This window comes from Macaca thibetana, chromosome 3 (assembly GCF_024542745.1).
Source record: "Macaca thibetana thibetana isolate TM-01 chromosome 3, ASM2454274v1, whole genome shotgun sequence".
In the NCBI taxonomy this organism is placed as follows: domain Eukaryota; kingdom Metazoa; phylum Chordata; class Mammalia; order Primates; family Cercopithecidae; genus Macaca; species Macaca thibetana.
This window is the reverse complement of record NC_065580.1, coordinates 1,653,221-1,680,620: the sequence shown is the minus strand read 5'-3', so window position 1 is coordinate 1,680,620 and position 27,400 is coordinate 1,653,221. Positions and strand designations below refer to the sequence as shown.

General features: G+C 54.7%; 2 protein-coding genes across 2 annotated transcripts in view; one reads left to right on the top strand and one right to left on the bottom strand.

The window, feature by feature from the left end:
- UBE3C (ubiquitin protein ligase E3C) overlaps nucleotides 1-21,065 on the top strand; it is a 542,607-nt gene extending 521,542 nt beyond the window's left edge. Inside the window, exon 24 of the transcript XR_007724501.1 lies at nucleotides 21,054-21,065. The gene's annotated coding sequence lies outside the window, so the exon portion shown is untranslated. The remainder of the gene's footprint in view (nucleotides 1-21,053) is intronic.
- The window catches only part of PTPRN2 (protein tyrosine phosphatase receptor type N2), a 1,007,974-nt gene that overhangs the window by 105,300 nt on the left and 875,274 nt on the right, over nucleotides 1-27,400 (bottom strand). The window contains exon 14 of the mRNA XM_050785710.1: nucleotides 9,116-9,310. Coding sequence (XP_050641667.1) covers nucleotides 9,116-9,310 — 195 coding nt within the window. The remainder of the gene's footprint in view (nucleotides 1-9,115; nucleotides 9,311-27,400) is intronic.

Sequence of the window (27,400 nt, the reverse complement as noted above, 5' to 3'; positions counted from 1 at the left end):
AGCATCCCCACGGTCCTCTGCCCAGGAGCCATGCTGAGGACACGAGGTAAGCAGAGCCCACCTGTCACCAGCTCGTTTCTGAACTGCTTGTGGAACTACAGCTTAATGGAATTTCAAAAGCTGCATTTTATTAAACTCATGTTAGGTTTACACATTTACACAATCAGATAACTCCACCCAGGCCCTGAACTGCTGTGATTCAGTTCCTCCGATGCGGTCTATAAACCTGCTGATGCAGGAGTCACTGGACGGGCCAGACAGAGGTGGCCTCTGGTCTCACCTCCTCGCCTCAGGTTTCTCCAGGAAGTTTCCATGAGTTCACGAGCAGCCTGTGGACGTCTCTGTCCATCACTGGGCGCTCAGAAAACGCTGCACAAATGAGCACTTTCCAAACCTCACTTTATGTACCAGCTTCAAGCGCTTCCTCTCACAACTGTTAATTTGTGGACCTGTTAACTTTTCCCAAATTTAGTGTTTGGTTACCCAATTTAATTCAACAAGTATGAGTTGGATGCTTGATTTCACTTCTTCTATCGTGCCCTATTTACACACTGTAAGAAGGTCTACCAAGCCAAGAAACAGCAAAAAAGCTGCTAAAAAGCCGGGCTCCAGGACAGTGGGTACCGCTTAGCTAAGTCAATCGCCCTGGCAGCCAAAGGCCAACCTGCATCACAGTGGGTTACCCCTTTCTCCGCAGACTCTCTGGACCATCACCACCTTCTCGGGAGCCCAAGCATCCAATCAAACCAGGTCATAAATATACAGGTAGTCCCCGATTATGATGGGGCCATGGGGGGATAAACCTTTGAAATGAAAATATCATTAAGTCAAAAATGCACTACCAAATGCTATTTTCAACTTACGGTGGGTTTGTTGGGACACAACACACCATCTGTCCTACTAAAGACGGTAAACTCCTCCTACAGACCCAGCCACTCGTCTCACTGGGGCCGGTATGGCAGCAGGGACTGGTCAGATTTGGGTCAGAGAATTTTTCCTTTAAACATCAAATGCCCAAGGCAGAAACAGAACTTTTCCTTTAAACATTAAGCGCTCAAGGCAGAAAAGACAACATACTGATAACTTGGAAAGACGGAAAAATAAAGCACTAGCATGGCTCTAGCATTTTAAGTAGCAAATCAGATTTTTAAAAACTAAAAAGTCAAATCACTCCCCCTCCCACAAAAAAAACAGAGTTCCACACCCTCAATAAAGGCGGACGATGGAAGGGACACTCTCTGCCTATGTCACAACCCAACTATCCACAGAGCATCACAAAGGGCACCATGGCAGAGGTGTGGTGGCTGCAGGGGATGGCTGTGACGGCTGCTGACCAAGGCACAGCTGCTGCTGGATGGGGCACACCCATGGCCCGGGAGTCCCAGGGAAATCCAGAAACCAGTGGCTGTGACTGCTTCCCCGACAGAGCTCCTGTTCCTTGCACAGCTGCTGCTGCCTCCAGCCTCTCTCTGCAACCTTCTAAGGACCCCCTGCAGACACACTCGCACCCACAGTAAAGGAGGTGGGAGCAGAAGGCCAGGCTCCAGCCAGGAAGTGTGGGTTGAGCTCTAGAAAGTGGTGGCATCTAAAGTGGCTCGCCAGCCTCTCCGTCAGGCCTCGAAGGTCCGTCACCGACTTGTGCAGCAGGTGGATGGCAGTGCAGGCTGTGGGGGGCGAGGGCCCAGGGCCCAGACACCGGCCAGCCTCATTGTGCTCGCCGCATCCTCAGCTCACCAGTGCGGGGAGACTGGAGCTACCCCCGTGGGGCTGTGGATGGAAGACCAGGGGCCTCTCATGTGCTCCAAGCTACCAGAAAACACTGGTGTGGATCAGGTGTTGGTCCCTGTTACGGGCTGAACCGTCCCCTAGAATCCGTGTGCTGCGTCCCCGACCCCCTCCAGGCTATCCCGCAAAGTAACCTCATTTGCAGGTGGGGCCTTTACAGCATAATAGAGTTAAAATGAGGCCACTGGGGTGGGCCCCAGGACAATCTGAGTGAGGTCCTGAGAAGAGAGAGAAGGATGTGCTCCCAGAGGGGAAAGGTTCTGGGAGGACATAGGAAAAAGACATCACCTGCCCTAGCCACGGAGAGAGGCCTCAGGAGGAACCAGCCCTGCCCACGCCTGCATTGTAGACTTCTGGCCTCTGAAGCTGTGAGGAAGGCATTGCTGTGGTTTCAGCTGCCCGGCCTGAGGGACACTGTCACAGCAGCCCCAGCAGGCCAGGGCAGGTCTCTGGGGGTCCACAGACTCCATGCAGCCAGCATACGTCCCTCCCAGGAGCCCCTGTTCTTGCTTCATCAATTAAAGCAGCACTCTGGCCGGGTGTGGTGGCTCACACCTGTAATCCCAGCACTTTGGGAGGCCGAGGCAGCCGGATCACCTGAGGTCAGGAGTTTGAGACCAGCCTGACCAACAGAGAGAAACCCCATCTCTACTAAAAATACAAAATTAGCCAGGCATGGTGGTGCACGCCTGTAATCCCAGCTACTCAGAAGGCTGAGGCAGGAGAATCACTTGAACCTGGGAGGCAGAGGTTGCAGTGAGCTGAGATCGCACCAGGCAGAGGTTGCAATGAACTGAGATCGCACCATTGCACTCCAGCCTGGTCAATAAGAGTGAAACTCTGTCTCAAAAAAAAAAAAAAAAAAAAAAAGCAGCACTGTCTGCCCTGAGCCACAATCCTGATGCACAATTTCTACCTGCGGGAACCACACGGGCCCGAGCCACCCAGTCGGCTCCTTTCCCACCTGGTCACGCACATCTGGACGGGACAGGACCTCTCAGAGGGCTTCATCTTTCTTCCTGGTCTTCCTAGACTGTGCCCTAATTAATTGATATCACTGCTTCTCTCAGAGGCGACCGTGGTTGTGATGATGGACATGGAGGAGGAGATGAACAGGAGCAGAACAGTTTCGCCGCCACGTCCATTTCAGTAAAGGCACCTGTGACTGGTGCTGCATGGACGTGCCACACTTGCACTCGGCAGGCTTTGGAGGCTGCTGGCCTCGTAGCCATGAGGACTGTGTCCAAAACCATTCTTGGAAGGAACAATAAACGGCTCCCAAACATCAGAAAGTAAAGCTCAACCTCACGCAAGCCAGAGAAACAGAAGTGAAAACCACTTCGATGAGGCCTTTCCCAGTTACCAGTGGCAAAGCTCAAAGGACCAGTGGCAAAGCTCACCTAGACACTCCTCCTCTCCTGGCTCTGCCTCTCGCCCCAGCTCCCTCATCCATCCCCTGCTGGTTTAATGCAGTCTCTGGTCACAGGGCTCCGTGCCTGGTCCTGTGTGGTGTGAAGGCTTCCCAAACCTGCCCACGGGAGAGAGATGCCCCATCAGGGGCTCTCCATCATGGCAGGGCACACCCCCGCCCGCCGTGCTGGGAAGGGGGGACTATGTGCCCCTCCATGTGCAGGCCCTGCCTATGCCAGGCAGTCCTCAACGGTGAGAAACAGCTTCCCTGCAAAAATAGGCTCCTCCAAATGTGAGCCATGAAGCCGGCATCGTCCAGACAGCAGCAACAGCCTGCTCTGCCTGTGAACGCAGGTCCCACAAAACTGGCGAGTTTGCCCTGTGGTCTGGTTTACTCATCAGGCCTCACCAGCACTCAAGCCAGAGTGAGAATGGCCAGCCCAGCTGCACGGCCCCAGAGTGAAATTCTCGGTGGCCCAGTGCCCTTCATCCTAGGAGAGTGGCCATCTGCACCTGTCAACCACGTGGGAACGACGGAACAGAACCTTCCAGAAATACAGAGCACTGGGTCTGAAGGTGGAGGCACTGGGGCTAGGGGAGTGCCTGCCAAGGCCCCTGCACTGGTGGCGTGGGGTGCAGGGGACCCTGGCCCCTTTCTGCTGCAGCTGGCGACTTGTAGCCTTGGGCAGGGACACCCGGCATGGCTTCACGAGGCCCTCCTGGTTCAGTGACCTATTGCTAAGAACAAAGAAGCCTGGAGCCTGACAGGATCAAACAATGAGAGACAGAGATCTCTCAAGGAGCAAAGGCAGAGACACGACGGGCGCAGGGAAGACTCCAGGGAGGCACTAGGGCCGAGGGTCAGAGGCCGTGAGCCGTGCGGGTCTGAGGAGTCACAGCTTGTGCCGGCATCTGTCCGTCACCGGCACAGACACGCATCACGCTTCCCGTGCTGGGAGTTCAGAAACCCCACAGGCAAGTCTGCAGAAGGTGCAGCGCGGCCCCGCAGGCTGGCAACACTCCCTTCCTCCTCGGCGAAATCCATGAACTTCCCTGTCTTCTGTGATCACGGGAAATCTTTGGTCATTTCCTGCAAGGCTGTAACTTTTCGTTTTTCACGTCTCCATCACTGTGCTCGGTTTTAATGTCGTCATCTGTGAAATGGGTCTATTCACAGCTCCTGTGCCCTCAGTGCCTTAGGACAGTGGTGCTCCTGTTACCAGCACCACACTTTCCAAGGATGAGCGAACTCACGGTCCATATGCTCATCTTCAACACTCATGAGGATGGATTTTTAAAAGCACTGACTCAGCACGGCTTTCCCAAATTTAAGTTCTATATTCTGTAAGTCGAATGGAGAAGTGTGAAGCCATCTTTTTTCTTAACATTCCCACTCTCCAAAGAATGTTCTCTAGCCTTTAAAGGCGGACACGGTGGCTCCCAGCGGACTCAGGCGTAATTAGTCACATCGGGACGGTGACACTCTTCTCCACCTCCTCACTCAGAGCCAGCCAGGCAGAAATGTCGCCCTTCTGAAAGCAAAGGGATAGGGAAACAGATCTTGAAAACATTCGATGATTCTTTACCTTATAAAGGATGCAACAGGATTTCTTGAGAAGCCACGTCCCTGAAGATGATTAACATGAAGCCGCCTTGACAACCGTCCTGTGAAGTCGTCTTCATCACATCCTTGCTTTTCAGAGTCCCAAGCCTTGCTCTGAGTAAGCATCTCCGTGTCGCCTTTCGGCTGTGTCCAGAGAAATGTACTGGTTTCTTCATGGAAGTGTTTCCCTCCTGCCTCTCCCTCCTCCGAGCGCTCCGTTCACCTGCAGGTGAGCCTCGACTCAGCTTCTTCCCGACAGTCCAAGGCAGGGGCACGGCCCCCTCCTTCGGCCTGCACCTTCCCCGTGCCTGGGAGGCCCATTTTCCAGGAACAGTTGACGTTCTGGGCTGGGTTTTCCCTGCAGATAAGGCCCTTTCTCCTTAGTTATCAGAAGAAAACTGGAATTTTTTAAAGGACCTTTCTAAGAAAATGAAGGCAAAGCAACACAAAAACCAGCATCAAAGCCCAGAGACAGGGATTGGGCAGGGCATAGAGAACGCACGCCCAGAGACCCAAACCCCAGCAAGCAAAGGCCCTGCCAGGCTCTGTTCCTTCAGCACAACCCCTTCCTCTGCAGCCCGATGCACCTGCAGCACAGGCCGTGCAAGGTCTCAGGATGGGCGGCATCTCAGATGCTTACCCGGTTATCCTCACGGGAACCCCAGGGGAAAGGCACCGCCATCAAGCCTGTCTCAGAGGGGAAAAGACAGAGGTTGGAGGTCTCACCTGGGACATGGCACCTGCCACAGCAAAGCGTCTCAGCTCTGACACCTGGTTGACGGAGCCCAGAATCCGTGCTCCATGTCTAGACCCGACCACTTGGTGTCACGGCAGAGCGGGGGACCCAGCGGCTGCCCCGAGGACCTGCCCGCCCCTGACCCTTCCCATCAGGCTCTCATGCGGCCCCTTCCCCGGAGGTCCCTGAGACGTGTGCTCTCCCTCTTGCTCCACCTGCTGGGACACCTTGACCAGGTAAGTAAGGCCCTCCCTGCAGTCCTGAGACACCAGCCTCTTCCTGGTGACACCCAGTGGCTCCACAGCCCCATGGGTCCCACCATCGGGGCAGGCACCTGCGGCCTCCTGTCTCCCAGGGAGGCCTTATTCTCTCGTGTGAGGGACGCACCCTGGCCCGTCTCCTTTATAAGAGCTTTGTGTGCTCACCTCTCTGGAGGGAGTGCTCATTTCTAGAGTTCTGTTCCTCCAGGTCTCCAGCATGGAATCCCAGCCTCTGTGCAGAAAGCAGCAGCATGAGCGCCAGTGGGTGGAGTGTCCCAGGGCAGGAGGGGGCTCTCGGAGCCCAGGGGCCCTTCCTGTGGGGCCACAGCCAGGCCAGCCCCGCCTGAGGGTCTGGGCTCCAGGGCAGTGTGCAGCCTCCACTCTCCCACATGTGTCCTTTGTCATACAAAGGCTCCACTCTTGGTGCTGAACCTGCCCCGCAGACGGTGCGGCCAGTCCCTCCCACCTGCTGGGGCACCTCAGGCCCAGCGTGGCCTCCGGACATCATCAACCGCTGCTGTTTATTTCATCGGGTCGTGGGTTCAGATGCCACGTTTTGTCCAACGTGCCCTGGGAGCGGCTGCATGTCAGGAACAGCCGGTCCTCGGATTCGCCGGGACTCTGTGTGGCTTATCTCACTGTCCCGCCATCCTCAGGTGAGGGCCGTGGGGTCACTGTGTTGGCGTCTGACGGAAACAAGCCTTTGCATACAGAGGCTGGGCTGCTGGATCACCACAGGATTGGCTGCCTTGTAGCTGTGATGAGTCGGAATGTCGGCGACTCTGGTGCGTTCCTGTGGCACCAGCCTGCGTGTGCTTTCTGCAGCTTGCGTGTGCCAGGGAGGGTGGTGGCCAGTGCCCCTGAGATTGGCTGTAGTTTCCGAGCCACCCATGTGAGTCCTGGGAAGAGGTCTACCTGGGGCTCACCTGTGGTGCAAGTCAAGTCTGTGCCTCTCCGCTGTTGTACCAGGGACGTGCCCGCCAGGAGACCCCATGTGGCTAAGGGCGAGGGATGCACTTGTAAAGTTAGCTCCGAGGAAGGAAAACCAGAACTGCTGGGTGAGAGGAGATGCCAGAGTCCGAGGCCCATGCCTGGCTCACTTGGTTGCTGGACTCCACACGATGCCCGCCGCTCCCCACACCCACCCCGACTCTGCACGATGCCCGCCGCTCCCCACACCCACCCCGACTCCGCACGATGCCCGCCGCTCCCCACACCCACCCCGACTCCGCACGATGCCCGCCGCTCCCCACACCCACCCCGACTCCCACCAGCGCCTGCTGGCATTGTGGAGTCAGGGAAATATCTCAGTAACATTCACTTTCAAAACATCTTCCTCATTGGTTGATGAGGAAGATCCAGTTCCCTGAGTTTCCTGTCTGTACGCACAGAGTCTAAGTCAGCCGGAGTCATGCTTGGCCTGAGTGTGTTTCTCGTTTCGGCCCTGCAGCTGTGGGCCGTGGTGAGGCGCGCTGACAAACAGGCCCATGTCACGGTCTGTGGCCCTCGATGACCCCCCAACAGGGTGCCTGGAGTCAGGCTTTGCAGGGTTCCCGCCAGGTGGAGGCCGAGTGTCCTTGCGGTTTAGGCATTCCGGCGGAAATGAACCCTCATGTTTGCTTTCAGATCTGCCGTGACATATGTGAAAGCCAAACACAATTCTCCGGGAAATACAGTATTTTCAGGTACCAATAGGGCTTGAGATATCATCAAATTGTTACTCAAGCACCTTGAAATGTGGAAATATCAGAACACAATGGGAGCTCGCTAAGCGGCTCTCCTCTTGGCTAACCTGTCAGATGAATGTCTTTGGCTGATGTGTTTGACCCCAATACCAAACCTTATCACAAATAGGAACTCCTGGTCTCTGCTCCTTTTCTAAAAGGGACAAACGTCAAAACAGCCTCAGAAAAGTCAGATCTAAAGTAACAAAACCACAATCCACCAAGGGAGGAAGCTCCACCAAAGTCGATGACAGGGTCGCCGAGAGAACTCCACGAGCCACGAGCTGTCTGCTCAGGGTGTGAACACATCGGGTTTGCTCTCCGTCCCCACCAAGCCTGCAGGGAGAGCATTTCCGGCGGGCGGTCTGGCTTCGTGGGCTCACCCCAGGGAGTGATGGGAAAGGATGTGCCCTGCTCAGCTCACTGACCGGGAAAGCCAGGCTTCCTGACTGTTGCTTCGCCTCATTTTAAGTTATCCAGGGAGAAGTCTGCTGCGTTCCTCAGTTTCCCCAAACGTCTGGTCCAAGTGGGTCTAGAATTGAGTGTTTCCCACCCGCTGTCGGAGCTGTCTGTCCCTGCAGTGTCAGCTGGGCCGGGAGGCCTTCAGCCTTGATCTCCAAGCTCTGCAATGAGGCTTTTTAGTGAAAACATGGTTTTCTGACTTTTTGTGGTCCAGATCCACCAGTCTATACTAGTATTAACTCATTAGGCAAAAATAGTTTTTAAAAAAGTAAGCTTTTAACATCAACTTACAGGGTCCACCCTGAGACCTGGGAACTTAACGGTGTGGTGAAGAATGTTTCCCTGACCAGTAAGTGCAGCTGCTGCTTCGGTCAAGCAGCGAAACAGGCTCTGCCCTTTTACCCCAGAGACTCTGTCTCCAGTGTGGGAAACAGCACAGCCAGGCACGGTCACCCACCGGGATGACGCCTGCAGCCCGGAGACCCAGGAGGCAGCCAGCAGGATGTGCTAAGCTATCGACAGCTCTCCTACTAACACCTGGACATTTGTTATGTATGGAGTGGCAATGCACGGCCACTCCACACGTGATCACTCCAGCGAGGACCCTGGAAAAGGCCGCTGAAGTCGCATCACCGTGACCTTCTGTGCTGGCGCCACCAGGAAGGCTCCTGTGAAGAGCTGAGCACCCAGCCCGCACCTCCTCCCGCCTCGCTGTCAGAGCGGTGACATTTATTTACCCAAACGATGCTTGCTGGCCTTGAGTGCCAAGGAGACAGCCACTGCTTCCGAGTCAGAGACCCAAAACGGCAGCGCACATGGCAGGCGCTAACAGACGTGTATTCCACTGAAAACTAAATAGTGGGTGCTCACTCTTACACACCAGGGAGAGTGCGTGGGGGCTGCACGTTCCAGGCAGAAGCATAGCAAAGATCTCAGGAAGTAAATACTCTTGTTTATCTAAATTAAGAGGACTCCCTGCAGACAGGGCCCTGCCTGTCAGCCTCTGCAGCGGGCAGGGTGCAGCCATCATGGCCTCGTCCCCGCGGGTCAGCGGGCACAGATGCTGGGTGTTGCAGGGGCCGAGGAAGGAGGGCCCTGGTGCTCGTGCAGCAGGAAGCGCAAAGGCAGGGCTTACCAGGATCATGTGGCCGGTGGAGATGTCCATGTTGGACTGCACGGGCTCCTCGGACCAGGACGAGGCGCTGCTGCGTGCGGAGGGGCTGGGCATCGGCCCGTCGCTGAACTGGGACGAGACGCTGCTGATGCGGGATGTGTGCGGGCCCTCGGGCCGGTCTGGTGGCCGCGTGGCCATACGCTGGCGGCACAGCTCCTGGAGGACGGGGGAGGCAGAGCAGGGGGTTAGTGGCACTGGGGACACCCAGCAGGATGAGGGCATGGCACCCACGTGGCACCAACCCCTTCTCGTGCTAAGATCCAATGTTCAGGCAGGCAAGAGTTTACCCCCGGGCGGGCCAGTGCAACATGATGGTCAACGCACTCCAAAGGACGCTCCCAGCACAGCGCCCCGAGAAGCCTTCAGGCTTGTGCAGGAGAGGAGAGAGAGGCCTTGCTCTCAAAATCTGAGAATACAAACACACATCACAAACACACATACACACACACACACACACACACACATCAGACACACACACACACACACATACACACATCAGACACACACACACACACACACACATACACACATCAGACACACACACCAGACACATCAGACATCACACACATACCTACACATACACACACACATACACACATCAGACACACACATACACACATACACACATCAGACACACACACCAGACACATCAGACATATCACACACATACCTACACACACACCACACACACACCCACACATACACCACACACACACCCCACATCACAGACACACAATACACACACACACACCACACGCACACCACACACATCACAGACACACACCACAGACACACACACACACACTGCACGCACCACACCACAAACACACACTCCTATGGATTCAAGAAAGCATGCACTGGATCCTCCTCTGTCATCAACATGGAATATTCTGGAATAAAGCCACAGTAGCCTTCGCTGGGTGGCTTCTCATTCTATTAGAATATAAGCCACAGGGGAGGCCAGGGGGGTTTTGCACTGGGACTGAGATACAGAAACTGGTACCACAATCGAAGTGTTTGCAGGGAAAAAAACCTCATTCTGACGTTTCTCTCTCTCTCCAGAGCAACGTCCAAGAGCCCAGGCAAGAGAAGGCAAACGGAGCCGCACAGGAGATGGAAGGCAGGGGGGAGCGAGAGAGGCCCGTGCTGCTGAGTAGACACCAAAGCAGAAGTGCCCGGATTCAAAGAAACTCTCAACATTACACCCCAAGACAGCTTCCGTGGGATCACCGCAGAGTCTTCGACCTCCTTCCCCAGGCAATGCTCAGCCACACACGCGTTGGGCACCCCGAGCACCTGCCCGGCCGTGCGGGACCTGCCTGCAGCCAGGACACGGCCACACAGCCTCAGGTGCTCAGGACACGCCAGGACCCTGCTGCTGCTGCTCACCTTCGGGGTGCAGCCTGGGTGCCCCCCGACGTCTGACTAACAATCTCGTTTTGAAACTGTTCTAACCACTGTGTTAGGATATCCCATCCTTTCGCCTGGTGAAAATATACCTGTACCCTGAGTCTGCAAAACGAAATGATACCCAGAAAAAGTTTGTAAGAGAACTGGAGCTCAACAGAAGAGGTGAAAATGCATTCATGGGAAAAAGAAAGGCTCCAGGGAGCCTTGTGGGCTGCTGCTGCCTTGGTTTCATTTTGGTGGCGTCCGGGGGAGGCCGAGCCACCCACTTGCTCCCCCCTGCGGTGTGCGTCAAAGGCCTTGCACTCCCCAAGGCAACCGCCAAAGCTCAGGAAACACTCCACATGTCCATCCTCCTTTCACCCGGGCTGCCGGCTTCCTGGCTTTAAAGATGTCTGCCAAGCCGCCGACACCACACCATCTAGAAAACATTCCCCTCCACCTGGCTCTCTGGGACGAGCAATTCATGTTCCCGGGCTCTCTGCTTCGGGCTCGTAGCGAGATACAGGTGCTGTGGGAAGGGGCCCTGCGGCCCCCACTCTCCACGAACCTGCAGCCCCTGTAAGAGCAGCTGCGGACAGGGAGAATGACCATGGGGACAGGAAGGATGACTGTGGGGATGGGGAGGATGACCGCGGGGACGGCGGGGGGGGGGTGACCGCGGGGACGGGGGGAGGGTGGCTGCAGGAATTGGGGGGATGACCGCGGGGACCCGGGCAGAGACGCACAGGGGAAGGTGGACTTTACCAAAGGCCTCTGGTGAGGGTCAGGGGTCTCTAACAAAAGGGAGAGTTCCAGTTCCTTCTTTTCCATACATCTTCAAGTACTTGTTAGTTTATATAGACTGTTTTAAAATAGTGAGTGTGTTTAAAAAAATCCACCCAAGTTTTCTCAGAATCCCAAAAATAAACAAACAAACAAAAAAACCACAAAGGATATTTATTTATTTATTTTTATTATTTTTGATACGGAGCCTCACTCTGTCTCCCAGGCTAGAGTGGAGAGGCACGATCTCAGCTCACTGCAACCTCCACCTTCTGGGTTCAAGTGATTCTCCTGCCTTACCCTCTTGATTAGCTGGGATTACAGGTGCCTGTCACCACACCCGGCTAATTTTTATATTTTTAGTAGAGATAGGATTTCACCATATTGGCCAGGCTGGTCTCAAACTCCTGACCTGAGGTGATCTGCCCGACAAGGGATAATTTTAATAAGGTAGATGATACCAGTAACCAACCCGAGTACACATCTCATTTATTTCTCAATTGTGCACATGAAGTTTGCTTGACGTGGGGGAAAAGCACACTGAAAAATGTTTCTGAAGTAACTTCTATGTCTTCACACAATTTCTCCAGAAAAATAACATCCAACCAAAGCATGAGAACAGCTATGGCTCAGGAAACCCAGAGGGTCCGAGAATGTGACCCTCTGGGGAAGAGGATTTGAAACGCTGGAGACTTACTCACATAAAAATAAAAAATCAAGCTAGTTCCATGCCCATCCTGTGACTTGCCACCCATGGGAGAGCTACAGTGAGGTCTGAGCTCTGTTCTTTCCTGAGTGCACGGAGGGTGAAGCCACCAAGAGGCCCCACAGTCCAGGACTGGGGTCCCTGCTCCACCACAAACTTCCATTTTAATTTTATTTCTTTTTCTCCCCAAGTCAACAATAGCAAACAACCACAAACTTTTCACGTGTCCTTGGGAAAACCTCTTAAGGTCTCCAAGCCTATTTTTTTCACTTTATAAATAGAGATAATCCTATAGTTACTGTGAAGATTAAAATGGTTTCCTGTATAGTCAGTGCTTAGCATGGAGGTGGCTACAGAGAAAGCCTCAAGCAGTAGTGAGTAAGAGAGAAGTATTAGTGAATAAAAGTTAAGGCCATTGTCTCAGCCAGAGCCAAACTCTCGACGGCTTGGCAAGTGTAAAGATATTTCTTAAGAAGTTACAGAATTTATTTATTTATTTATTTTTCAGACAGTCTCGCTCTATCGCCCAGGCTGGAGTGCAGTGGTGTAATCTCAGCTCACTGCAACCTCCGCCTCCCAGGTTCAAGCGATTCTGCTGCCTCAGCCTCCTGAGCAGCTGGAATTACAGGCGTGCACCACCACGCCCGACTAATTTTTGTATTTTTAGTAGAGACGGGGTTTCACCACATTGGCCAGGCTGGTCTTGAACTCCTGACCTCAGGTGATCCACCCGCCTTGGCCTCGCAAAGTGCTGGGATTACAGGCGTCAACCACCGAGCCAGGCCAAAGTTGCAGAATTTAAAGCTGGACAAGCCGACATCGCCTCCTCCAGGGGGTGGTTCAGTGCCGGGTGGCTCAGTGCCGGGTGGTTCAGTGCGGGGTGGCTCAGTGCCGGGTGGTTCAGTGCCGGGTGGCTCAGTGCCGGGTGGTTCAGTGCCGGGTGGCTCAGTGCCGGGTGGTTCAGTGCGGGGTGGCTCAGTGCCGGGTGGTTCAGTGCCGGGTGGCTCAGTGCCGGGTGGTTCAGTGCCGGGTGGCTCAGTGCCGGGTGGTTCAGTGCCGGGTGGCTCAGTGCCGGTGCACAGTGAGGGAGACCCAGGGTTCGGTGCCGGTGCACAGTGAGGGAGACCCAGGGCTCGGTGCCGGTGCACAGTGAGGGAGACCCAGGGTTCGGTGCCGGTGCACAGTGAGGGAGACCCAGGGCTCGGTGCGCTCAGTGGGGATCTGCGGCTCTCATCAGTGGTCTCACGTCACTGCGCAGCGCGAGATCTGCGGCTCTCCTCAGTGGTCTCACGTCACTGCGCAGCGCGAGATCTGCGGCTCTCCTCAGTGGTCTCACGTCACTGCGCAGCGCGAGATCTGCGGCTCTCATCAGTGGTCTCACGTCACTGCGCAGCGCGAGATCTGCGGCTCTCCTCAGTGGTCTCACGTCACTGCGCAGCGCGAGATCTGCGGCTCTCATCAGTGGTCTCACGTCACTGCGCAGCGCGAGGTCTTCTTGAAGGTCTTGACTTTTTCAAAGGAGGGAAACTGCGATAAAGATCCAAGAAAAATGTCCCTGGCAGAGAGGAAGCCCCTGAAAGCTTGGCCCAGAAGGTTGGAGACACGTGGCAGCAGCTCTTCGCCTGTGCAGGAGGAGGCGCTGCCGCGGGAGAAGGGCGTCCCCACAGCAAAGCGACGCGTGGCCGGGGACGCTGCCCTTGGACGAAGGCCCCCTCCCTGCGGGCTTCTGCCTACGAATGGGAGTGGGTGCTCTCGCCAGGTGCTGCTCCGCTCTGAACCGACCGCTACCAAGTTTCTATGCAGCAAGTGGCTCAGGCAAACATCTGAGCAGCGATAAGGCCGGGAATGGCCTGCAGGGAGGAACGGGGTGGTGGGGAAGCCGGGTCCTGGGTGGAGGAGGTTGCTGGAGCTGAAGCCCCCTCATGCTGACCCTGAGCCTGGGGGCAGGTGAGAGACACGTCCTACTTCCCTGGACACTACGGTGGGCAGGACGCGGCTCCCCGGAGGCACCAGCCACATTTCCCTCAAATCGCCAGTGCAGGTTTTCCTGAAGGCTCCGGGGGAACCCGCCACTTAGGGGAGTCTCGGCACCTCCACAAAGCTGTCCCCCTCCAAGACACAGGCAAGTGGGCCACCATGGTGTCACGATGGACGCCTCCTAGAAACCAGGACTCAGAAAACACGTACGTCTTCAGAGGAACAGGATGAGAACTGCAAAAACAGACCTAACTTTGGTTCTTTTCCTTGACGTCCAGGGCAATCACTGATTCATCCATTCATAGCACCTGCAGTCAGAGGGCCTGATTTTGAATCTGGGCTTCAGGTCTTACTGACTGTGTGACCTTGGGGAAACCCTAATCTCTGTGTGCCTCAGTTTCCCCATCTGTGAAGTGGTGATAACGGTACCGACTTCACCGTTGGGAGGATTAAATAAGAAAACATGCTTAGACTGAGGCTTTGGGCCTGTGCCTGGCACACACCAGGTGATTATTTGCTGTTCCGACTACGATGATTATTAGTTTATTCAAAATCGGGTTTGCTATGGTCCCTTGCCGAGTCAGCACTGCACAGGGTGCCAGAAATACCAGGCTGAACCAGGCTGGGTCAGACTCGCCAGGCCCTGACCCCTGAGCACCCCCAGGCCACCCGGAGCTGGGCACAAGTGACCACAAGAAGCGACGGAAATGACGGCAACAGCACGTGTTGGGTGTTCGTGGGAAGGGGTGCTGTGGGGCAAGGAGGAGGGGACTCTCCCTGAACTTGAGGTCAAAGAAAGCTTCAGGCAGGAGAGGCTCAGGCCCCAAGTCTAGGCCGCAGTGGCACTTGCAGAGACAGGGAGAGGAGAGCAGGCACCGGGCCTGGAGGTGCGGAAGAGCTTCCACGGGGCGAGCAAGGAGGAGGAGGAGAGAGAAGGGGCCACCACTCCCTATGGCCTCCTGGGTGGGCAGTGCTGCTGGCAGAGGGCTCTGTATCTGCACCACGACTGCTCTCAGAATGTGCTTTTCCACGGCGAGCCTCATTTTTGGACATGGGATGTACCCGATGTCTACAAGCTGGAAGTAACACTGTCAACCGTGTGCTTCTTGTGCATGCAGGGTCTGAAGGGAAGGCATTGCATCCACCGCCTACCTAACCTTACGGCTCAGCCACATCCAAGCAGCACGGTTCAGTCAGAAGTTCACACCTCATTCAACCCAGCTGTTGCTAAGTCAGTGTGGCTGTCGTGGGGCCACCTGGAGGGTGTGCTGCCTCACGCTACATCTCAGGACATCCACAAAGCATTGCTTTTGCCACATTCTGCTTGGCTGCAAGGCCACTTTCTGGAGCCCGAGCTCCACCACCGATCACAACCCAGGCTGGGAAGAAGTTACCCGGGCATCGGTGATTCCCTACAGGTATGGCACGGGTGGTAGGGGGCGAGCAACGCATCAGCCCCGCGAGGAGGTCACCGAACAAGGGCTGTACACGTGGAAACCATGATGACATCAAGCTGACAAGTTAAACCCCAGAGTCCCAGCGGCACTGGCTGTCGGTTGTCCTGCACGTGCCCCCCAGAAGACGTGGCTGCAGGCCCAACTCCTGGTGTCTCCCTTGGCGATAAACACAAGAAAGCCACATTTATCTACTGGAGACAGAAACAGAAATTCCTCACAAGGGAGCTGGAAATGCGCCAGTCCACTGCCCTCACGGGAAACGGGGTCGGGCCAGCCCCCTCCAAGGACGGGGGCTGGGGCATTTGGCCGCTGCTTCTCCCACTCACTGTGGCCTGCCCCTGCCAGCGTCCCTTCCCCTTGCTGTGTGGACCCTTTCCGGGCTACCTGCCAGAGCTCCTCACAGCGGGGACCGGCCCCTCCCTTCCACCCTTTCCTGGACACTCTTGGGAATCTCCAGATGTGGGGGAAGCCGGGAAGGAGCCTGGATTCTGCCTCGTGGCTTGCTGGGGAAAGCTCTGAGGGGCATCTCATATGGTCTCATTCACTGGTCCTTTAGGCTGATTATAGTTTCCAAATACATAATGGAAATTCTATAGTCTGTCCATTCTCGGTCCTTTACCTTAAAATTTAAAAATTTTGTAAGGAAAAACACACTTCTTACTAGAATGGAATAAAAAATGCAGAATGCTACTTGACTTAGTAATGGTCCAGCCAGGGCCAATGAGACAAACCTCACGGCATTTGAAATCACTCTAGGTAATAATTTGGGACATTTCCACCCTGCATGAGGTGACTAACCCTCCGAGCAAGCCTGCCAGCGCGGGCTCACTGAAGATAGCACTGCGAGCTGTTTTTCCCCTCCCAAGACTAGAAAGTGACTGGCCACAGCAGTGGAGGGGACCACACTCCTCACTCTTCACTGAAAAGTAGCACCTGAAAATGCGGCCACGTCCACAGTGCTCAACGGAAGCGTGAGCTTGCTGACCGCTGAGGCGATGACCGACGGGGCGGCATGGCACACACACTTCTTTCAAACCTCAGTTGAAGTTTACAGCATCAGCTGCCATCACACCAGAACTGCCATCAGACAAGAGCAGCCACTGCCTATGTTGCCTGCGTTCATTATCAGACTTCTGTGGGGACCGAGGCACAGAGCGGGGACTCCTGTCAGCCAGTGACAGAAATGGCCATCGCCACTGCAAACACTCTAAGTGCAGTGAGTTTAAAATACAAAGCTGTAGTCGGGCGTGGTGGCTCACACCTGTAATCCCAGCACTTTGGGAAGCCGAGGTGGGAGAATCCCTTGAGCCCAGGAGTTTGAGACCAGCCTGGGCAACATAGTGAGGCCCCATCTCTAAAAATAAAAGTTAGCTAGGTGTGGTGGCACGCACCTGTACTCCCAGCTACTTAAGAGGCTGAGGTGGGATCACTTGAGCCCAGGAGGGTGAGGCTGCCGTGAGCTACGATTGCACCAACGCACTCCAACCCTGGTGACAGAGCAAGACCCTGTCCCCCGACACCCCCAAAAATACAGAGCTATGATCTCAAGAGTATTTTATTTGAGCAAAAGGTAATTTATAAAGCAAACCAACAACATGAGCCTCCTCTGAGAGAAAGCTGGAGGCCAGCCCCATCAGGTTTTGAAATTTCCCTGATTTATAATCCTCAGTGAACATGAAGGGTGCATCCTCACCCAGAACAAAGCTCTCCTGGTCAGACAGTGAACACCCCAGAGCGAGGCCTACAGGCCACACGTGTCTGCTGAAGGTGTTAACCAGCAGTGGTGCCCACACAGGAAGCCCGAGACCTGCCCCTCCACAGCGCCCACTTGCAGGGGTCCAAGGGCCTCCCCCGCACAGCCCGGCCTGGGGGCACCAACACATTTTTGGCAAACAGATCTTGGCCGGACAGAAGGTCCAATCCTTCCAGCCACTTCACTCAAAGAAAAATCTTCTATTTAAGATCCAGACTCAGCCTGACAATCGTGAAGACGGCTCTGTTTATGATCTGGGACGACGCGCCTTCAGCCACAGCGACCCAGTGTGTGCAGCTTGGCGACCTTGAGTTTGTAAAGACGAGTAAGACCTTGTGGCATTCGCATGACTCAATAACCAACAGGTAATTAATTATGAACAAAGAAGAAAGGTTGATGTAACCACATAACTCTTTTGATTGTAGATTTAGCCCTGAGGTCGGCGGCACCCGTGAATTCCCTCCCTGCTCTGTGAGGAGCTGGACAGAGGCTCCATCCCACTGAGGGTTGGACGTGGGCCTACCTGGCCCTGAAGGCACCCATGGGGCCACTCCCACCGGGGTGTGGATGAAATCTGTTTTCTTTTATCAATTGATACTCTTTAGCAGCAAAGAAACAGCAATGTATACGTGAACTAAAAAAAGAAGGATTATAAATCATGCTACTATAAAGACACATGCACATGTATGTTTACTGCGGCACTATTCACAATAGTAAAGACTTGGAACGAACCCAAATGTCCATCAATGATAGACTGGATTAAGAAAATGTGGCACATATACACCATGGAATACTATGCAGCCATAAAAAAGGATGAGTTCATGTCCTTTGTAGGGACATGGATGAAGCTGGAAACCATGATTCTCAGCAAACTATCGCAAGGGCAGAAAACCAAACACCGCATGTTCTCACTCATAGGTGGGAATTGAACAATGAGAACACTTGGACACAGGGTGGGGAACATCACACACCAGGGCCTGTCAGGCGCTGGGGGGCCGGGAGAAGGATAGCATTAGGAGAAATACCTAATGTAAATGACGAGTTAATGGGTGCAGCAAACCAACATGGCACATGTACACCTGTGTAACAAACCTGCACATTGTGCAATGTACCCTAGAACTTAAAGTATAATAAAATAAAAGGAAAAAATAAATTTCTAGGGAGCAAAGGGGAAGTCATTTATTTTTGTGCATGCTGTTTTGCATTTTTAGAATGTCTGTCCCTGAAGATGGAGCTCACATCTTTCCGGAAAGCTCTGTAGTCTCAGTATAGCTGCTCTGTAGCTTTTTAGCTGTCTGGCCCCTCTTAGGTGTTGAGAAAGTTATTAAGAAAATTATTAAGGATAGCATGTCAAGTTTCCAGTGAGAAGGATGCATTTGCAATAATGGAAAAAGGGAATGGTTTTTGCAGGTCATCTCCATAGTAAAATATCAATGATTATAATGTGCCTCTATTTTTGAGAAGAAAGTATTCCAGAGCCATTAGTGTGTTAGAAAAAAAAAACTCCCATAGTAGAAATGACATCCATCATTGGTAAAGAAAGCAAGCCAAGACAGAGCTGAGGACCAGGACTCTGGGTCCAGATCACTCGTGGTTGTGTGTCACCGGACAGGTTACTGAAAGCTGCATGTGTGTTTTTAATCTGTGAAATGAGGATGAAGGCAGAGCAGCTCCACAGAGTTGTTGGGAGGACTCTGAGGGTGGATGTGTGTGGAGCACAGAGTACGAGCCCGGCTCGCACACTCGGTCCATGCGGCACTGATCTCAGGTGTGTGTGATGAGTACGAGCCCGGTTCGCACACTCGGCCCATGCGGCACTGATCTCAGGTGTGTGTGATGAGTACGAGCCCGGCTCGCACACTCGGCCCATGCGGCACTGATCTCAGGTGTGTGTGATGAGTACGAGCCTGGCTTGCACACTCGGCCCGTGCGGCACTGATCTCAGGTGTGATGCGTTTGAGCCCGGCTTGCACACTCGGCCCGTGTGGCACTGATCTCAGGTGTGTGTGATGCGTACGAGCCCGGCTTGCACGCTCGGCCCGTGTGGCACTGATCTCAGGTGTGTGTGATGCGTATGAGCCCGGCTTGCACACACGGCCCATGCGGCACTGATCTCAGGTGTGTGTGATGCGTATGAGCCCGGCCTGCACACTCGGCCCGTGTGGCACTGATCTCAGGTGTGTGTGATGCGTATGAGCCCAGCTTGCACACTCGGCCCGTGTGGCACTGATCTCAGGTGTGTGTGATGTGTGTGTGCCCATGTGGCACTGCAGGTGTGTGTGATGCATATGAGCCCGGCTTGCACACTCGGCCCATGTGGCACTGATCTCAGGTGTGTGTGATGCATATGAGCCTGGCTTGCACACACGGCCCTTGCGGCACTGATCTCAGGTGTGTGTGATGCATATGAGCCCAGCTTGCACACTCGGCCGATGTGGCACTGATCTCAGGTGTGTGATGAGTATGAGCCCGGCTTGCACACTCGGCCCGTGCGGCACTGATCTCAGGTGTGTGAGATGAGTACAAGCCCTGCTTGCACACTCGGCCCGTGTGACACTGATCTCTGGTGTGTGAGATGAGTACAAGCCCTGCTTGCACAATCGGCCCGTGTGACACTGATCTCTGGTGTGTGCAATGAGTACACAGCCCGGTTTACACACTCAGCCCATGCGGCACTGATCCCACGTGGGTGTGGGCATCCCCCTGCCAGCGTCCGCATCTACATTTGGCACAGAGAAGCCACACAGCCTCAAGGGAGCTGGGGGCCTCTGGCAGGGCCTCCTTCCAGGACACGATACCAAGGAGGCCAGACCCCCAGGGCCGTCCCCACCAGATGACCCTCCTGCCACTCTGTCCGGCCGATGAGACCCTCTCCCTCCCTCCTCCCTCTCAGGTGAAACTACAGTAACTGGGCATTTTTAAAGAAGAGAGCGGCGTCTTCCACCGCTGCCCTAAATGGAAACGCTCCACTGCAAAACTCAATGTGATGCTTGTGCCTCACGACCCAACGCCCTCCCCGTGGGCCAGTGTTTGTCCGGAGCGGTAAACCTAGCACGTCCGCACCCAGGCACAAAAAGTCTCCATCAGGAAAATGTGAAAAATTGATCTTTTTGCAGCTCAGTGCTGCCTCCAACACATCCAGAGCCAGCTGGAACTGTGAGTGTGAGCCCAGTGGCACTGCAAGCACCCACACCAGCACCCTGCCCTGGGCAGAGCCACGTGGGACCGTCCCCGCAGGACAGTGCTGCACCCAGAGTCCCCACCCCGAACGCTTCCTGTGCTCCGAGTAGCTCCTCAGGTGTGAGCACACAAACAGAGGCGGCCAGGGTCAGTGCAGCACATTCGGACACCACAGTCCTCGCTCGCCGCAGAGCTGCCTGCTTCTCTGCTGTGCCTGAGCCAGGGCCCTGGGCATGTCCGCAGAGTCCTCGAAGTATCTTACACTTCTTTATAACACAATGTGCGAAGTAAGCTGAAGAGGATTCTGGGGGCAGAAATTCATCCATACACATCAAGGCAAATGTCTCATCTCTTAACTCAGCATCTGATGGGGAAAATTACAGAGGCGAAATCACTCAGAGAAGAGACCTGTCATTCTCGAATTCTGCCAAAAGAAGAACAGGACAACAAAAGCTTCAGGAAAACCCCTGTGCACCTTTCGGGAGCCGTCTGGACGAAGCCCTGCTGCCCGGGTGTGCACAGACGGCCTCGGGTTTTAGGGTTATTTTGAGAGTGTAATCACTAGTGACAGGACCACACTAAGGAATTAAATGTACAAAACTGGGCAGGAAACAGTGGGTTCACTGGGCTCTGCTGGGGAGGAATAAAGGCCACTCCCCAGACCCGGATGCGGCACCAAGAGAACATGGTGAATGGGAACCGGCCCGCTTTGGGGAGGGCCCTGGCCTTCAGCTCAGAGGGCGACACAGAATCCAACACACAGCAGAAGCCGCGGGGGCCGGCGCACCCACAGGTGGCTTGAACGCAGAACGGCTGAGGAAAAAGCCTGCGCTCTGTCAGTTTGACACGGTGGCTGCAGGGCACATGATGACAGGAAATCTAAACAGGAAGGTGAAATGTTTAGACAGCAAGTGTGGGGAAAAGGCCGGGGAAAAATATTCCAGATTGTTAAACAGGGTCATGTGTCACAGTGGGAAAAAAAGAAAAAAGGTTTCTTGTATAATCACCTCTCCCTGATCATGACACAGTTTTACTTGATTTTATTTCATCATAAAACTCAGAAGGCCTCAGAAGGAACTGCCTCTCATTCTAGGCCAGCAAGGCCAGCTGGGAGCAGAGGGGCAGCAGCCAGGGATTTCATTCAGGAGAGCGACTTTACACAAACACTCCTGCGACGCTGGGGTCTCCAGTCGGCACCGCTGCAGGATGCTCTGGGTTCTGGGCGCATCTGGGGCATCCTTGTGAGAACCCAGGGAACACAGGGCCATGCTCGCTTCTGGAGAGGAAACGGCCCGTGGCTGCCCCTGAACGCCAGGGGAGCCTCCCTTCTCCCACGGAGTCAGGGCCCGGGCAGCTGAGCCTGTCCATGATCTAAGCCAGGGCAGCACTTGTCCCTGCGTCCTCGGCTCATGGCCCACGTGGCCAACCCTGCTCTGGTGACGCAGTCCCACCGCTTCCAGCGGCTTTTCCTTGGTGCCCAGGTAACTTTTTCTCTTGGACCGAGAACAACGCACACACGTGTTTGCACACACACCCCCCCCAAGGGGAGGACGCCCCTGACAGCAGAGACCAAGCCAGGGTCACAGAGCTCTGCAGGCTCTGCCAAGAGACCTGGCTCCCGCCCCTCCCCGCTCCTGACACGCGACACTGGTCGGGGCTGTAAGCACAGCTCCTACAGGAAGGGGAGCCACCGCACGGGCACACGAGCCGAGTCAGCCCACGATGAGCGATGTTGGCCAAGCAATATGGAGTGAGTTTTTCCCATTTCGCAAGATGTTTTCTCAAAACAAAAATTAAAGATATAGACATGTTTCATGGAAGTGAAAAATAATTTTCAACACTCTTCTAAATGTGGAACAGTCTTGGAACAGCCTGAGATCAGTAGGGAAAAAGCGGCGTCTCCCCTCGCTCAGCCCCCATCCCTGCGGCGCCCAGAGCACCAGCCCTTTCTTGAGTCCCCACACAAGCTCGTGGCCGGGCTCTGGACATCCAGGCGTGTGTTGTCTCCTAGTTATTTTCACGTCCGTACCCCCGCCTCCCACACTCGGGAGCAGAAGTCCTTCTGTCTGCTTTCTGTACCCACAGCGTCTACGTGGTGCAGAGGGGCCCTCGCCGAGCCCCTGCACACCGGTCAGCAGCCCTGGCCTCCAGGTCATGACTCGCTCAGGGGCTGGGTGTCCCACACCAAGGCAGCCCCAAGGGAGCAGCGAGGGGCACGGCTGGCGGAGTTGCATCCAGCCCCTGGGGCCAGCAGCTGTGGTGTCCTGCTCGGGGGAAGCGAGGACCGTGTGTGAATCTCCCGAAGTCCCTGGTGGGTGGCTGGAAGCCGCGATCACTCCACGGGAAGCACAGAAGGCGTGTGCGGGCTCGCGGGACCCACCGTCAGCTGTATCGAGAGTGACGAATGATGTGCTGAAACGCGACCTCCTGCCTCCCTTTTTCTTAGGGGCTGCCTCTGCCCTAAGACTAAAGACACTCATTTTCTTCGTTTACTCTGCTCCTGATAACATCAGATTGAAACCAGGAAACAGTTGTGAAAATAAAGACATTGACAGGACACACAGAATTTTAATGAGCATCTTCTTTCCGGAATAGCCCATGTCTACGACGGCCTTCTGTGACGGTCTTTAACGTTTCCATAAAGGTGGTCTCTTAGATGTGAGAGGGAGCACATTTAACCCACGATGCCTGCAACCCTTCCCACTGTCACAGGAGACCCCGGTCACGGCAGCAGAGCCCCTCCAGCCAGACCGCGGTCGGTGAGACAAATCCAACATGGGACACAAATCCCTCCTTTCCCGGCTCCCACAGAGGATGACTCACTGGGCAATTAAGTTCTAAGGGCTTCCAAAAAAGTCAGTGGTGCCTTTAACGTTCACAGATCCAACGCGACCTCTGTGGGCAAAGCCAGCCTTGAGAGGCCCCACAGGCTGAACCTCGCTGTTCAGTTTCACAGTCAGACAATTTAAAATAGTAAGAAACGAGTCATCTGCCCTCACAGCAGCCCAGGCCCAACGTGGAAGTAGAGAACGGGCGGCTGTTTTCACAAGAAACTTTTGCACCTTCCTAATTTTCTTTTTGCTCTGAATAAGGACTGATTGTCATGTGCCATCCCTATCATCGCCTGCATCTTCAGCCCACGGCGCATCTTCCGCACGTGGCACGTAGCAAGGACTTCCCATGGGCGGGCAGGACTCTGGACCCGAGAATTACACGGGATGGTTTTCAAGAGAGTGTAGATGCCCCCCTGCCCCCCGCCCACAGACCTGCTCTTACCACATCAAAATCTTAGTTCAATTTATCGATTCATTCTTATCGAGCACCTAAAGGTCCCCGGTACGTGCTGTGGGTCTATTGTACAGACCTGGCCTTTGGGGAGCTAAGGCTGTCCCCACACGGGCTGGCCTGGTGTGGGGAACAAGCCCCACTCTGCACCCGGGCCTGCCTCGGTCCAACACAACGAGGGAGTCACCCTACACAGGGGGATGGTGACGAGACGTCACCGCAGAGGCAGCAGAAGGAATAAAGGAGAGGTAGGGATGAATAGGGCCCTGGTGTTCGGGAAGGGACTGGCCACCCCAGGCTGAGAGGGAAGCTCAGGGGACTAGGGTCTGCACAGGGCTTGACAGATGGGAGGGTCTGCAAGGATAAAGTGGAGTTTGGGGGGGGGGGCGGTGCAAGGGAGGGAGCCAGGCAAACAAAGGCTTAGAAGCAGAGGAGCCCAGCCCGGGGACACAAAAGGTATTCACATCCTTCCATTCGGTGGCCACAGCTTAATTAAGAAAAAGGGCAGGGGCCTGCAGGCTGGGGGTGGAGCAGCTACCGGAGCAGCTGCTTCTCCATTTTCGGAATTGCACGTCGTTCTGGGGCCCAATTATTCCACCTAAAACTGATCTGAGCAACACCCTAACTGCACAAGGCCTGAAGGACACCCTGAAGAGTTTCCTCCTACCAGACCCCCGAAGGCCAGGGCCTGGAGGCCTGCTGGGAGTCCCGGTCTCAGCTGTCTCAGCTCTGACCTAAGGGCTCTGAGCCCTAGTGTCTGTACGGGGAGTTTCTAAAAGTCTATGCTCTACCCCAAGAAGGGGATAGGTGGGGCAGCAGCCCTGGAGGAAAACCTGTGAGCAAGTTGTGAGGGTTTTTGGGGAGTGAACTTTGCAGGGGGTGCCGGGAGCCGCCGGCCCGAGGACACCGCTGACTGGGGGACAGGGGCCATGGGTCGCACGTGGGGTGTCAGCTCTGCTTCCTCACTTGGGGTTGATTTGAAATCTCAAGATGTGCCTGAAAAAATCCACCTGGAGAAGCGAGGGGCCCACTGGGAACGGGAAGGCCTGAGCAAGACAGATGCAGGCTCAGAGTGAGGAAGGGGCACCTGGAAAGCCACCCTCAGAAGAATCAGACACGTTTTCTAGACTTTTTCCCCTTCACATTTCAGCTTCACGTTTGGGGCTCACTTAACAATTCATATATTTGTTCTCCTTGAACCTGGTAGAGAATAAGAAGCCCCTGGGGTGGGGACAGAAATAATTCTGAAACTCACACCAGCTCCAGCTTCCATCCAACTTAGTATTTTGTTTTGCAAAAAAATCTGCATTCTATTTCCTCCCACTCAGGAACATCCGATCTCTGGTTTCAGGGTGCGTTTTACGGGCCAGGAAAGGTGACTCCAGGTCAGGAAAGGCAGGAAGATTCCATTATTGTCCACTCTCCTGCATCGTCATCTTCACCAAAAAAACTGAAAGCGAGGAAATGCCTACCCAGAGGGCAAATCCAGCTTCTGCTTTCCTCAGAGGCGCTCCGTCCAGTTACACATCAATGTTACATAGTCCCAGCACTTATCACTTGTAAACTTTTAATTGATTTGCTATTAAATGGCATAAGATCAATCCAAGTTTAAACCTGTATATCGAATCCACATTCCACAAACTCTGTACAGAATTATGTATTTTAAAACATGTAGCTTTACTGGCTAATGTAATCATCCGTGAATCTCCCCCCGTCTGTTCTTCAAGTCGCTGCACCTGGAGACACACCAGCACATACCCAGATGCTCCATTCTGCTGGCTGCATTATCATCCTATACATTAAAAAATCTTGAAAGGGTGTTTGTTCACACCTGCCAACTTTCTAGTGAGTCTCTTGTACTTGCTAATAGAGAAATAACACACTCAGGTTCCATCTTTTTTTTTTTGAGATGAAGTTTTGATTTTGGCTCACTGCAACGTCTGCCTCCCATGTTCAAGCAAATCTCCTGCCTCAGCCTCCCGAGTAGCTGGCATGACAGGTGTGTGCCACCACGCCCAGCTAATTTTGTTATTTTTAGTAGAGACGGGGTTTCGCCATGTTGGCCAGGCTGGTCTCAAACTCCTGACCTCAGGTGATCTGCCAGCCCCTCGGCCTCCTAAAGTGCTGGGATGACAGGTGAGACCCCGTGCCAGTCCCAAGATTCCATTCTTAACCATCAGTAATTCTCCCAAAGCAGAAAAGCCATAGAGATGTTACATTTTGAGCAACAGTTTCAGAACAGCCGGATGAAGAAGGGAGAACTCTTCTGCAGCCCCCATGGAACAGGAAAAGCCGCTGTTCAGACACCTGCAGAAACGCCTGACTGCTCGCCTCGTGTCCACACAGACCCAAAAAATTGGGAGAGGAGCCGCTGTTTGCCCTTGGAAGTCCCTCCATTTCCCTTGTGCATCTGCGCCCCTCTCTCTCTGAGCTAAGTCCCTTCCATGCTCCTCTCCCACCTCACAGAGGCCCCCTCTGCTGTTGCGTTTTTCTTCCTCCCCAAGGTTCCAGCCTCACGTTCTCTGAGCCCCACCCAGCACCCAGGGCTCCCCATGTTCTCTGAGCCCCGTGCCTGTCCCGCCTGGCACCCAGGGCTCCCCATGTTCTCTGAGCCCCATGCCTGTCCCGCCTGGCACCCAGGGCTCCCCGTGTTCTCTGAGCCCCGTGCCTGTCCCGCCTGGCACCCAGGGCTCCCCGTGTTCTCTGAGCCCCGTGCCTGTCCCGCCTGGCACCCAGGGCTCCCCGTGTTCTCTGAGCCCCGTGCCTGTCCCACCCGGAATCCCGGGCTCCCCTAGGGTCACAGTGATGTCTGTTTCTGGGTTCACACTGGGGAGACCTTCACAAATGCAGACTGGGCCGACTCTGATGTAAGATCAAGTTCTCTGCTGTTCCTGTTGTTCCAGAAAATGGGATTCTACCCTTAGAAGCAATAAGCTTTCTGAGAAAACGCTTTCTGGGTCAACTCCAAGTTCAGCTATCCAGAGGTTCCAAGGCTGGAATGTCCCGCCATGGACAGCAGGGTTCCAGCTGAGCTGGGCCCACCTGACCAGGGCTTCCCTCCTGCCGAGCCCTCACCTCGATGTGAGCCCTGAAGCCCCTTGGGCTGGGTGAAGAGGTGTTCAGAGCACAGATACCCGAGGCTGCACCTGCACCCAGACCCAAGGTGTCCAATCCTTAAGGGTGACCCTCGGGCCAACACCAGTCACAGCCCTGGGGACCCCCACGTGTCAGCCGCGGCAAAACGAGCCCCCAACACAGCATGGGAGGGAAGGAGGAGGCGGGGCTCACAGAGCCAAGAGCCACGGAGAGCGCTGGGCCTAAGGGGCCTTGGACCTGGGAGAGAAGAGACAGCCAGGTGGCGAGCGACATGTCCTGTGGAGGCCTCCCCAGGAGGCAAGGGTGGGGGGACTCCTGCTGGAGGCAGCTGGCAGATCGGCCTTCCTTATTCCTGTCCTTGAAGTGATCCTCGTTTGACATTTAGAAATGACTCTCATCTGCCGGGTGCTCCTCGGTGTGACGTGCAATTGCTTTTCCCAAAGCTTTCTCCTCTCGTAACACCAGCTCCCGCATGCCGTGGCAGCTCCAGCCATCATTCCTTATCCCACCACCCCGCGCAGCGTCTTGCCTCCTTTTATGCTGGTGTGCATGTTGTGTTAAGAGCTGGGCTTTGCCATTTTTGACAGGCTAATGCATTTCACTGCAGATAATGCCATTCA